Raw genomic sequence first — 13,760 nt, 5'->3', positions numbered from 1 at the left:
ATAATTGTACTGCACATGAGTATTTTATATTTTCTTCTACAGGCCTGCTGTCAGCAATTGATCTAGTGGAAGTTAACCCATCTTTAGGAAAAACAGAGGAAGAAGTTGCATCTACTGTGAATACTGGTCGAGATGTTATCTTGAAGGCACTTGGCTATGCCCAAAAATGATTCCACCAATCATTCTTTGCTGGAATTCTAACAGCTTTAAACATTTGTCTTTCATTGTATCATAACTATGTGCACTCGTGAATCATTTGTGTTTCCGGAGAGCAAAATTGAGAATATGTTTTTACTTTTTTAAACTTTGTCTAAAATAGTAATGCAATTTGGTAAAAGATTTACAATTAAAATGTTACAGTTTGACTCTCTGACATCAAGCTCTGGATGAATTAATTAATGTCAATAAATGAAACCATTCTTCCCAGCTCCCAACAGCAGCAACATGCTCTGGCTCCAAGCCCATCATCCTCCCTAGTTACTCCCTCAGGTTGAATCTGTTACATCGAGTTACAAAGGCCGCAGTTGCCCCTACCTCAGCAGATCCATGGCGGGCGACATCGGTGGTGGGTTCCGGCCTCGCTGCTGGCTCCAGCCCGCTGTCCAAAATGATTTTCCCCTGATTGGGCTTGTTAAGTCCGCCCAGAGCGTTTGCCAGCCAATTGAAGGAAGTGGGTCTGATGATGTCATTTGATGATGCCTCATCAGCCGGTTTCCTTAAAGGGACCATGCGCAAATTGATTTTGACAGTTGTGCTGCCATTGTTCTGAAGCATTGAGGTGCTGCAAACACGGACAAGCACTGCACAGAGGTACATGGCTGCACCCAGGCGCTCCCATGACTCCATATGCTTATGGAAGGAGTCACAGCACGCAGGGAGGTTCTCTTCCCTTCCAATGGGTGGAAGAGACCGCCCCAGGAGACCAACGCAGCCTGGTTGCACATTGCACAGGAGGGCACAAGCAGGGATGTCATCAGGAGGACCAGGCTGCAGTGGCACAAACCTTTCAATGATCTGAGTAGATCACGAAAAGTTACTGCAAAGCCACACTCAACCTCATCCTGCTGTGCCACTCGTCACATCCCCATCACTCTGCCTTCCGTACCCTACTCCACATCCTTACTCACACCAAATTACCTTGCACCTCCACCCATCCCTCTCTATCTACATTATCACTTCCCCATCTCACTAGCCACCTCTCACACTCACCCTCATCCTAGTGCAAGCATACCAACTAACAACACACAAGGGTAGGCACTTGGGTGTTTTAGCCAATGTTCATGTAAAGTTTCTGTTAATGCGGTGTCAAACATTAAAACCTTTATTTTCAACACTTTGCGTTCTTGGACAGATCTGTGTGCACCTTTGGAAGTGGCTTAGTGAGTTGCAGTGAATGGTGAAACATAACGGTACCCCCTGCAGTGGTCATGAGTGTGAAAGGAATGGCTTGGGCATTGGAGGGACGCGTTATGGTGTTAGTGTGGGGTGGTGCCAACCTGGCGCATCATATGGCAGCCAGTGTGTACAGCGTCAAGTGAAGTAAATCTGGCCATGGTGAGGCTATCCCTGGCATCCCGGACAGCAATGTGGTCGGGTGCTGATGCCCTCCGTCCTGTGCAGCATCAGTTGATTGTGGAGAAGGTTGGTGGTGGTGTTGGTGATGCTGGTGCTGCTGGTGTTGGGGCTGATCGTGGTGGGATTCTGAGGACCAAGATGAGATAGTTTCAAGGACACCGATGCTGATGTAATAGATGGCAGGTGAACTTGAGATGACAGAAGTGATCTGTCAGTGGTCAGTGGTGAGAGAGGTTGTTCGAATGAGGTGACACTGGATAGAGAGTTTACTCCAAACACTTGCAACCTGCATAAAGCTCAATCTGTCTTCCAAATGCAGTAAGCAACAGCTTCTGAGCTTGGAAAGTGAACAGCTGTGAGATGGGAGCTTTTACAGCACATTTGCAGCTGTCAAGTAATGAGATGATTCCATGGTCATACAACTCCCGACCTGCTTACCTGACGTGATCCCCGAGCAGCGTGGACCCCGTGGGCGACCTCGTAAAATGTAAAGGTGAGCTCAAAATACTTCTTAATGGGCTGTTAACAAGGTCATAATGACAAGAATTGCCTCCCCCACCACTGCATTCTCGGGTCTGCTCAGCATTGACAGACCCGACATCTGGCAAAGATGTGCGGCAGCGCGTTGACAGCGGGGTCCCGACCTGCTGTCAAAAATGTTTTTTTTTCCACTTGACCCCCCACCGATAAATTCCCCCAAAGAGTCTATAGCACAGAAACAGGCCATTCGGCCCAACTGGTCTGTGCCGGCATTTATGCTCCACACGAGCTTCCTCACACCCCTCTTCATCTAACCTTATCGGCATATCCTTCTATTCCTTTCTCCCTCATGTGCTTATCTAGAACAACAGTAGTCCCAGCACCGATCTCTTTGGAACACCACTTCCCACCTTTTGCCACTCTGAGTAGCTACCCTTGACCCCTACTCTCTTTTGTTTCGTAGCCAGCTTGCTATCCATTCTGCCAGTGGTGTGTAACCTCAGCTGATGATATTTAGAACTTTACAAAAATATTATTAAGCTTGCTTCCATTTGTGGTAATCTAGTTAGTTGGACAATCATATTCCGGGGGAATTTAATATCCTCCATGGACCATTTTTAGTGTATGTAAATTCCTATCTAAGAATTTAATCCTAACCCTTTTAATTTTTTTAAATAATTGTTAAAATAGTGCAAACCAAAATTTATGTTAACGCATAAACAGGTGCCAAAACTGGCACCCAGTAGGAATTAAACACACAGGGATTAATGAGTATCCATTTATTCAAAAAATATTAGGTGGGGAAATTTTCTTTTGCCTGTTTCTAGTAAAACCCCTGATACACACATTGCAATTAGATGAAACAATTCATGTAGGAAAATACATTTTTCAACCCCTCTCATTCAAGTTCAAGGGACTTTGGTTAAACTCTGGTGCTTATTCTCTCCCTGCTATGATTATGGATGGACATCAATTAAGCTGGAGGGGTGCTGCCCCCTACTGCTGGTTCACTTGTGTTTTACCAGTTAGACATGCTTGACAAAATTAAAGTTATTAGTATGAAGACAGATATTGTTCTGTGCAGTTTATAAAATATAAAATGGTCTTTTTGTGGTTTCTTTATGGCAACAATGTTAAGTCACCCCACGATCCTAACAGTTAATCACCAGTGATTAATGTTGCTGATGATGGGTTAAAGGTGCTTTAATGAAGCCTATTTTCCACTAAATGACCTTAATGCACCACTCTCTTTCTTTTACTGTTTACACTTTGCATTACACATCTGGGCTCTGCGGAGTATTGCAGAGTATTCTTCACATCCACTTTACATTTTATGGTGAGTCATGTTCCTCACCATGCTACTCACAAAAACTGCTGCTACCAGGTGTCCACATATCAAATCTGTACTCATCAGTTATCTAACAAGTAACCAGTAACTATCCTTTGCATGGGGGCGGGGGTTAAGTAGGGCCTCTGTGGGATCAAGGTGACTCCATGATGACATGTCTGGCAATGGAAATTTGGAGCTATTGCAACCCTCCCACTCTGAGCAGGAATTTCTTCACCCAGAGAGTGGTGAACCTGTGGAATTCTCTACCACAGAAGGTGGTGGAGGCCAGTTCATTAAATATATTCAAGAAGGAGTTGGATATATTTCTTAAGGCTAAAGGGATCAAGGGAGATGGGGAGAAAGCAGGGACAGGGTACTGAGTTTGGAAGATCAGTCATGATCGCATTGAATGGCGGAGCAGGCTCAAGGGGCCGAATGGCCTACTCCTGCTCCTATCTTCTATGTTTCTGACCTCTCTGTCCTTGGCCTCCTACACTGTTCCAATGAAGCTGTACGCAAAATTGAGGAACAGCACCTCATCTTTTGATTAGGTACTTTACAGCCTTTCATCCTCAACATTGAGTTCAACAACTTCAGATCATAACCACCGCTCCCATTTTCTAAGAGAGCAGTTGCTGGTAATGGTTCTGCTGTCACCATTTACACCTCCTCTGGACCCATATTTTGGTTCTTCATTGTCCCATTACCACAACCTTTTGTCTTCCACCGTCATTCCTTTTGACATTTAATCACTCCTGCCCTCCACTTTATCACAGTAGGGTTACCATTTCTAGTTGGAGGTTTCAACACATGACCTCCCACCTCCAACCACCCTGTCCACTCAAATAACTTTTTTACTTCAATATTTTAATAACTAATAAGAGTGTTCAAAGAACATTCAAAAAAATGTTTTCAATGCCCCTATTATTTTTCTCCTGGGTTGCTCCAGGGGATTAATATTTCATTCCTGGAGACTCCAGGACAACCCTGGAGGGTTGGCAACCCTATTTTACAGACTTTCCCCTTCTGTTCTTTCCTCTCTCCCAACCCTCCTTACTCCCCCCACCCCTCACTCCCCCAGGCTCTGTACTTGCTTATAAACTGTTAAATCTCTAACCTTTTCCAGTTCTGATCAAAGGTCATCGACCTGAAACGTTAACTCATAGATTCATCGATAGATTCATAGATACTTACAGCACAGAAGGAGACCATTTGTCCCGTCGTGTCTGTGTTGGCTCTTTGGAAGAGCTGTCGTCCATAGTCCCACAGCCCTGCTTTTTGTCTGTAACCCTGTAAGTTGCTCATCCTCAAGTAGCTGTCCAACTGTTTCTCTCTCTCCACAGATGCTGAGCATTTTCTATTTTTATTGCAATACAAATGTAATGCCTTTTCTTCATTCTAATACATTTTACACAATATTAATGCCTGTGTTAGCTGTGGCTCAGTGGTTAACAATCCAGCCCCTGGGTCAGAAGGTTCTGGGTTCAAGTCCCACAAATAATCCAGGCTGACACTCCAGTGTAGTGCTGAGGGAGTGCTGCACTGTTGCAGGTGCTGTCTTTCGGATGAGGCGTTACAACATTGACTACACTTCAAAAGTACTTCATCGGCTGTAAAGTGCTTTGGGACGTCCTGTGGTTGTGAAAGGTGCTAAATAAATGCAAGTCCTTTTTTTAAACCGAGACCCCGTCTGACCTCTCAGGCGGACGTAAGAGATCCCGCGGCACTATTTCGAAGAGGAGCAGGGGAGTTATCCCTGACGTCCTGGCCAATATTTATCCCTCAAGCAACATAACTTAAAAACAGATTCACATGTCATTATCACGTTGCTGTTTGTGGGGTCTTGCTGAGCGCAGATTGGCTGCCACGTTTCCTCCATTACAACAGTGACTACACTTCAAAAGTACTTCATTGGCTGTAAAGCGCTTTGAGACGTCCAGGTGTCATGAAAGGTGCTATATAAATGCAAGTTTTTCTTTCTATTGGTGTTTGTGGTATCTTGCTGAGCACAAATTGGCTGCCGCGTTTCCTACATTACAACAGTGACTGCACTTCAAAAAAAGTCCCTCATTGGCTGTAAAGCGCTTTGGCGGCCGTCGGGTGGTCGTGAAAGCCGCTCTAGAAATGCAAGTCTCTGGGTTTGATCGCAGCTGCAATCCTCACTCGGCCAATGGGCGGCGCGCGCTGCCGCACAACCGACGCGCCCGCTCGAGCGCCGCGCCGTCAGCATTTAAACCACTACCAAGATGGCGGCGGCGGCTTCATCGCGGAGCGCTTGGCGTGAATGTGCCAGCACGGGATTTCACTCCGCCAATCTCGCGAGGTTTTTGGGGCCCACCCTGTGTCCCGGATATTTGCCCCGGAGCCGGCCTCGGTGAGGGAAGCGGCGGGTGCCCGGCGTTAGGGGCCAACATTGAGCGGTCGGGATGCTGATCGCTCGGGTCGCGCGCTTTTCCCGCGCGACGTGTTGCCGGGATTTCGGGAAAAGGGTAAGGAGGCGGAGTGCCTGATCCCAGCGTGTCTGAAGCGTCTTAAAGGGGCACAGCCGCGGAGCGTCCAACTAATTGCTGTAAAAATAAATAACATTCTGTGCAATTACCTTACTCGGTTTGCTGGTGTATTTTGCAGCAAGTTAAATAAATAACTAACTTCCAGTAGCCTAAATTGACTCCCCAAATCCCGTCTTTTTATTTGTTTATGGGATGTGGGCATCACTGGCAAGGCCAGCATTTATTGCACATGAGAAGGTGGTGGTGAGCCGCCTTGAACCGCTGCAGTCCGTGTGGTGAAGGTACTCCCACAGTGCTGTTAGGTAGGGAGTTCCAGGATTTTGACCTAGTGACGACGAAAGAACGGCTCCTGTGCCTGCTTTCACTAACTAACATTTTCATCCATAATTGATGGGCAGTTGGTGGGCAATTAGCCCAACTCTGCGCCAGCAATGAGTATTTTCCCGTCACTGCGGATCATCTGCCCAGGCGTACCTTGACAGATCGTAAGTTCGGGATTTAGAGCATGCGCAAGCGTACGCCGTCATACCCACAGCAAAATCTGCCCCATTAATTTTTGTTACAGGTAGGTTCCCTTGTGGGGAAATCTAGAACTCGGGGGCATAGTTTAAGAATAAAGGGTCGCCCTTTTAGAACTGAGATGAGGAGGAATTTCTTCTCTGAGGGTCGTAAATCTGTGGAATTCTCTGCCGCAGAGAGCCATGGAGGCTGGGTCATTAAATACATTTAAAGTGGAGATAGACAGATTTTTGCAAGATAAGGGAGTGAAGGGTTATGGGGAGCGGGCAGGGAAGTGGCTTTGAGCCCAAGATCAGCCATGATGTTATTGAATGGTGGAACAGGCTCGAGGAGCCAAGTGGCCTATTCCTGCTCCTATTTCTTATGTTAGGAATAGGTATTTTGTGTAGAAGTAGACCTGCTGTGTGTGACATGAATGAGATTGTCCACTGCCCAGTTCATGATGTCAACATGTACAACAGCAGTACATATACAAATACCGTTATTTGTAAAATGTACGATTATGTAATAAATCCGATTAATCCAATTCATTTTTAAAGTGTGGAAAAACTGTTTTAAAAATAAATCAGCGACTAAGTCTTGTAAGGCAAAATCTATTTTCACTTTCCTGCTACCTACACAATAAGAAGAGAGTCCATTTTAAAAGGAACTTTGATTAAGTTTAACCCCCAAGGATTTATTTCATTTTATCTTCCTGAGGTGTCATGTCATTGTGCCATATATTTCCTGGAAAAGTGTTTCAAACTGTCACTAGGTAAGGTATGCAATATTTCCTACAACTGCTGTGCATTGAAAATGCTAGCCTCAGTGGTCCTGGATACTGTGATTTTTAAGTAACATAAAATGTTGCCCTATTTTCAGTGTTTAATTCTATCAACAGTGTCAAATTATCTCCAATCTGTATCCCTCTCCTTTGCTAAATCAGGAATTGGATCACCTGAAGGCACTGAAATCGATTGTGTTGTTTCAGCACACTACTTCCCATCCTCTGGTTCCGCATCTCTCGATCTTCTCGGCTGTTTGTTCAGGTGGTTCGCAACCTTGGCATCTAGTTTGACCTCGGGCTGACCTTTATACCGCGAATCCAGTCATTTACTAAGAATGCACTTTTCTACTTCAGGCCACAGCCCATTTACACCTCTTTTCCTTTGCCACCGAAAACCTAATCAATGCTGTTGTCACATCAAGACCTCAATAGACTGAATAAATATTTTAAAAGAAACCACGAAAAATTTGTGGGACTGCAAGTTGAAAAGTCACCAAGCTTGGTAACGCTCCTTAAAACCCACCTCTTTGACCAAGCTTTTGGTCACCTGTCCTAATGGCCCAAATTTTGCGGGAAAATAACGATGAGGCTATCGGTGCTCACAGTTATTAAAGAGTAAATCAGTTATTAGAGCAACCTCTGGCGACCGCGCATGCGCAGTTAAACACGGAAGTCAGGAAGTGGCTGTCCGAGTTGCCCTGCTCCTCCAGATGCTTCGCTATACCGGTATCACGGATGTCAGAAAAAGTTAGGGCTTGTCCATTCCAGTGTAAGTAAATTTTCCGTGATAAGTCTTAATTACTGCCAAACAACCTCTCTGGCACTGAAAATTAACTTTTACAAGTGTGGTGTCTCATTCCTTCAGATTTTAATTATTGTTAGAGATTTAAAGAACTAAAAAAATTTACATTTTTTAAAACTCTTTCTTTCTGTCTCTCTTATCTCTTTCTCAATCCAATCTTTCTTTCCCTCTCTTTACTTCACTTTCTGTATATGATTTGGCATTGAATTCTAACTTGCACTTCCTGGTTTAGACTGCGCTGCTCTTTAAGAATTCTTCAATCTGATTGGTTAAGGAGACACACAGTTGCTTGCCTTGTTCACTCAGATCCCAGATCCCCTGTAGAGGGTGCCACGCTGAAATGGATTTCTAAACACCGCAAGTTGCAGTGCAAAAGCCCATAGAAAGTCTGTGGGCAAGTGTAAGTGTAATGGACGGCTGGCAATGTTCGTTCGCCGCTGACCGCAAAATCCAGGCCAATATCTCCTTATGTGGCTTGACGTCAATTTTTGTTTGATAATGCTCTTCTGAAGCGCCTCGGGATGTTTTACTACATTACCGGTGCTATATAAATGTAAGTTGTTGTATGCATTGCAGATTACAGGGGAAGGAAATAGCAGGCATGAACTACAATTTCCTAAATATCTTTGGAAATAGCTTTAGTCCACTAAACTGTTTCTTCCACTACAACAGTTGCTGTACTGATTTGAAATGTTTTTGAGATTCAGGTCAAGGGCATCCTGTATTTCAACATTATTTCTCATTATTCCTAATTGAAAACCAGTTGATTTCTGGTTGTTATTCATGGACAGATTTTTCAAATACAGTAAATTTGTATCTCACTCTACTTGTATCCCACCCTCATTTTCTTCTGTTTGTCTTCCACTCTGTCTGTCCTCTTTTCTCACACAAACTATATCTCATTGCCTCTGTATCTCTTTTTACATTTTCTCATTATTCTTCTCCCTCCCCTAATTAAAACAGGCAATGCTCTTTTATCAATAAATTTGTATGACTTCACTGTGATCCAGTTACAATATCTATGCGAACGATTGTTAGTATTGAATGAAATCTCTTTTGGCAGAAAGAAAGACTTGGATTTATAAGAACATAAGAATTAGGAGCAGGAGTAGGCCATACAACCCCTCAAGCCTGCTCCGCCATTCAATAAGATCATGGCTGAACTCCTACCTGAACTCCACTTTCACGCCCGTTCCCTATATCCCTTGATTCCCCTAGAAATCTATCTAACTCAGCCTTGAATCTACTCAACGATTCAGCATTCACAGCCCTTTCGGGGAGAGAATTCCAAAGATTCACAACCCTCTGAGTGAAGAAATTCCTCCTCATCTCAGTCTTAAATGGCCGACCCCTTATCCTGAGACTATGCCCCCCAGTTCTAGACTCTCCAGCCAGGGGAAACAACCTCTCAGCATCTACCCTGTCAATCTCCCTCAGAATCTTATATGTTTCAATGAGATCACCTCTCATTCTTCTAAACTCCAGAGAACATAGGCCCAATCTATTCAATCTCTCCTCATAGGACAATCCTCTCATCCCAGGAATCAGTCTAGTGAACCTTTGTTGCACCGCCTCTAAGGCAAGTATGTCCTCAGATAAGGGGACCAAAACTGTGCACAGTACTCCAGGTGTGATCTCACCAGAGACCTGTACAATTGAGCAAGACTTCCTTACTCTTGTACTCCAACCCCCTTGCAATAAAGGCAAACATTCCATATAGTGCCTTTCACGACCTCCGGACGTCCCAAAACGCTTTCCAGCCAGTGAAGTACTTTTGAAATGTAGTCACCATTGTGATGTAGGACTGCCAATTTGCACACACAATGCTACAAACAACAATGTGATAATGATCAGATAATTTGTTTTAGTGATGTTGGTTGAGTGATAAATATTGGTCAGGACACTGGTTATAACTCCCCTGCTCTTCTTCAAAATAGTGTCATGGGATCTTTTATGTCCACCTGAGAAGGCAGACGGGGCCTCAATTTAACATCTCATCCGAAAGATGGCACTTCCAACAGTGCAGCACTCCCTCAGTACTGCACTAGAGTGTCAGCCTAGATTTTGTGCTCAAGTCTCTGAGTGGGACTTAGAAAGTTAGTTAGTTACAGCATGGAAAGAGGCCATTTTGGCCCATCGTGTCTGCGTCGGCCAACAAAGAGCTATCCAGCCTAATCCCACTTCCCAGCTCTTGGTCCGTAGCCCTGCAGGTTAGAGCATCCCAAGTGCACATCCAAGTACTTTTTAAATGTGGTTAGGGTTCCTGCCTCTACCACCCTTTCAGGCAGTGAGTTCCAGACCCCCACAACCGTCTGGGTGAAGAAATTTCCCCTCAAATCACCTCGAAACCTTCCACCAATTACTTTAAATCTGTACCCCCTGGTTTTTGACCCCTCTGCTAAGGGAAATAGGTCCTTTCTATCCACTGTATCTATGGCCCTCATAATTTTATACACCTCAATAAGGTCTCCCCTCAGCCTCCTCTGTTCCAAGGAAAACCGACCCAGTCTTTCCTCATAGCTAAGATTCTCTACTCCCGGCAACATCCTTGTAAATCTCCTCTGTACCCTCTCCAGTGCAATCACATCATTCCTGTAATGTGGTGACCAGAACTGCACGCAGTACTCTAGCTGAGGCCTAACTAGTGTTTTATACAGTTGAAGCATAACCCCCCTGCTCTTGTATTCTATGCCACAGCTAATAAAGGCAAGCATTCTGTATGCCTTCTTAACCACCTTATCCACTTGGCCTGCTACCTTCAGGGATCTGTGGACATGCACTCCAAGGTCCCTTTGTTCCTCTACACTACTCAGTGTCCTACCATTTATTGTGTATTCCCTTTCCTTGTTAGCCCTCCCCAAATGCATTACCTCACACTTCTCCGGATCGAATTCCATTTGCCACTGTTCTGCACACCTGACCAATTTATTGATATCTTCCTGCAGTCTACAGCTTCCTTCGTCAGTATCAACCACACAGCCGATTTTAGTATCATCTGCAAACTTCTTAATCATACCCTCTGAATCCACAACCTTCTGACTCAATGTGCTACCTTTGAGCCACAGCTGACAAATCTCCTCACAAATGCACTAATATTACTTTACCAGATTCCTTTTCTGGATATTTAACCTATCCATCATGTTGGAGAGAAAATGTCCTGAGGCGTAGGATAAGATCTGTACTTGCCCAAGCACATTTGACTGTCTAGACCACTGAAATCTTACATAGCACTTGCCACCTGTCACAGGTACTGACTGTTCTCCATAGGCTATACAACGTCTAATTAATATATATTCTGAATTGTGCTTTCCATTTGACATTTAAATGATCACAACCATTAATCACAGTCTCTCTCTTCCTCTAATCAAGTTGTTACTGTATCCATGCTTGATGTAATATGCTGCCATTGTGCCATAAATGAAAGCGGGATATTGGACAGTGAGAAAAAGAATTCCTGACCAGTTATATCTAATAATACAGCTTTCGGAGACCTAAAAACTGATTGGAGATAGGGTTCTTTCCAGACTTTCTGGTAAATATGATACTCTAGCGGTTTTATTAGTTTAATACATATCTTTACAAAGTGCAACTGTTGAAAACTTGCTTCAGAAAAATGAATGAAACCAGACCTCTTTCAGGTCTTGATCATTGTTTATCTCATGTCCTATAAGCCACACAACTATTTTTTTAATCAAAGAGATAAATACAGAGTTCAGTGTGTGCCAGAGCTCAGTGAGACAATATTTTAATGTGCTGCCATTGCTTTAATTAAAGATGCTTTTTGTTCCTCTTGAAATAGTTTGTGTCAACTCTATCTGGAGGAAGTGAGTTGCCAGCCAATCTGCATCTCCAAGCAAACTTAATTGAGATAGAAAAAAAAGGTATGTTGTCCAGTATTGTTTTGGTTAATGAAGTACCTTATCAAAGGCCAGAATGACTCACCCTACCTCCCCTCAGTTTGTAGGAACAGTCTAACTTCAGTTCTGTGCTTTTATTCAGTTGGCAAGGAGAAGATAGGAAACATGTAGTATATTGGAGGTGCATCCCTCTATCCTACTAGTTTGGTACCATGCATTATCTCGCTGCCTCCTTTGTAGTAATCTTCTGCTAAACAAACTAGATTCTATTCTGCCACAAGTTATTAACAGCCTGTAGTTTTGAACAGATTATCCTAGGGCGATAACATTACTTGCTGGTACTAATGGCCTCGGCACCTCAAAATTACCTTTTGCTGTCTACAATTTAAATTGTAGCAGTTGTTTTAGACTAAGCAATAAGGCTGTGAATACAGCTATCACCTATAGCTTACAGTTTATGTAGAAAAAAATCAGGCCTGTTGATAGCAAAAGGTGATGGACAAGTTATTCTAGATACTAGTAATAAAGTGACCAATAAAGTTGGCTACTTAAAGAGCAAAACCAGCACCCCACCTATAGTTCTACGGGATTCTGATTTCAGTAACTCAATGGTCGATCATTTGCTCCGGCCAAAGTTATAAGGGCCATGATAGGCTTTGTTTACTTGGATGCATTGCATTCAGCCTGAGGTAGAGTGTTTTTAGATTTAAATTTTCTTTATGGACTCTTGGCAATAGAATCTTCTCACAATATAGTTTTAACTGCTAACATTGATCTCACTTGTCCTGAATACAATGTATGTTTTTTATTACGTACGCATTCATACTCTGGTTAATATATTTCAGAACCATCCCCAATTGAATCTGGGCTGCCTGTTTTGAGAAAGTGTGAGATAGCAGTTCCTTCACATCTGAAGCCCAGACAGGCCTGGCTAGAATCTCTGCAGGGGTATACCGATGACAAGCTAGGCATCATTGATTTGCATCCTGATGTCTTTGCGGTACCTCCAAGGTAATGTGTTCACTACATTTCAAGATTACAACGAAACTGAAATATCATCTAATTCGTTTATTTAAGATTGTCTTCATGTTGTTCCACCATCTTTCCTGACTGCCTTAAAGGAAAACATGAAACGTCATTGTATTAGTTTGGCACTATAAATGTAGGGTGTTCCTGAAGTTTAGAAGCTGCATTTTATAACCAGTTTGTTTCCCTATGGTATTATTAGGCTATGTGCATAGTTATAAAAATAAATGTAAAAACAAGTGGAGACTAAGTTTACTGAATATAGGAATCCTAAAACAATTAGAACATTGAAAATTAATTTTTTCTAATGTAAGGCTGTTGAGTTCATAAATGAGTCCCTCTCCCAAGATATAACTTATTATACTAACTACTGGGTCTCCTGTAACATTGCTCATGGTGAGCCTAGAGGATATGCTCTTTTATGCTATGTAAGGTACAATAAATTATCAGGACCACTGATTTATGGCAATTAAATAATTTAAATTGTATTCTTATTACAAGTATTAAGTACTTTTGCTATGACAGCAAAAGCATTTTGAGCACTTAGCCTGTACTCCCAAGACCATGGCTTTTGCAATGTGGGGTCAGGTGGAAGGGGTCGAGCAGTTGGGTTGAGTCATAGGGGGAGCAGCAGGGTGGTAAACCGCCACCTTGGGAAGGGGAAAAGGGGCTCATTAGTGGGAGAAGCAGCAAGGGACCATTGGGCAACAGGCTCGATTTTAATAGATCTAAGTTGGTGGCACTGTGGCAAGCAGTGCCACAGCCTGAAGAGGGGGTAGGATTCATTAGTAGGTAAGTATAATACATGGTAAGTTTAAGTGTGATGGGTAGATATGACAGAAATCTGTGGCAGGAAGAAGTGTGACACTTGCAAGAAGTGCACCCTATACGCAAG

The 13,760-nt window shown here is 43.4% G+C and overlaps 2 protein-coding genes across 7 annotated transcripts in view; both read left to right on the top strand.

The window, feature by feature from the left end:
- Positions 1 to 1,333, top strand: part of LOC147120986 (arginase-1-like) — a 78,790-nt gene extending 77,457 nt beyond the window's left edge. For 5 of the 6 annotated variants that reach the window (XM_085980183.1, XM_085980185.1, XM_085980184.1 and 2 more), the window contains one exon: positions 43 to 1,333. In XM_085980183.1, the coding sequence (XP_085836309.1) occupies positions 43 to 170 (128 nt within the window). In that variant the 3' untranslated portion in view covers positions 171 to 1,333. The remainder of the gene's footprint in view (positions 1 to 42) is intronic. The other variant, XR_015075973.1, reaches the window with a different exon arrangement.
- A 4,324-nt stretch (positions 1,334 to 5,657) lies between these two features.
- The window catches only part of mrpl4 (mitochondrial ribosomal protein L4), a 29,612-nt gene continuing 21,509 nt past the window's right edge, over positions 5,658 to 13,760 (top strand). The window contains exons 1-3 of the mRNA XM_085980181.1: positions 5,658 to 5,874; positions 11,782 to 11,863; positions 12,685 to 12,850. Of these exons, the coding sequence (XP_085836307.1) occupies positions 5,812 to 5,874; positions 11,782 to 11,863; positions 12,685 to 12,850 (311 nt within the window). The 5' untranslated portion in view covers positions 5,658 to 5,811. The remainder of the gene's footprint in view (positions 5,875 to 11,781; positions 11,864 to 12,684; positions 12,851 to 13,760) is intronic.

This window comes from Somniosus microcephalus, chromosome 3 (genome assembly GCF_052327205.1).
Source record: "Somniosus microcephalus isolate GS21.2 chromosome 3, FLI_Smic_1.0, whole genome shotgun sequence".
In the NCBI taxonomy this organism is placed as follows: domain Eukaryota; kingdom Metazoa; phylum Chordata; class Chondrichthyes; order Squaliformes; family Somniosidae; genus Somniosus; species Somniosus microcephalus.
The sequence above is the reverse complement of the archived record's forward strand: the minus strand, read 5'-3'. Positions and strand labels throughout refer to the sequence as shown.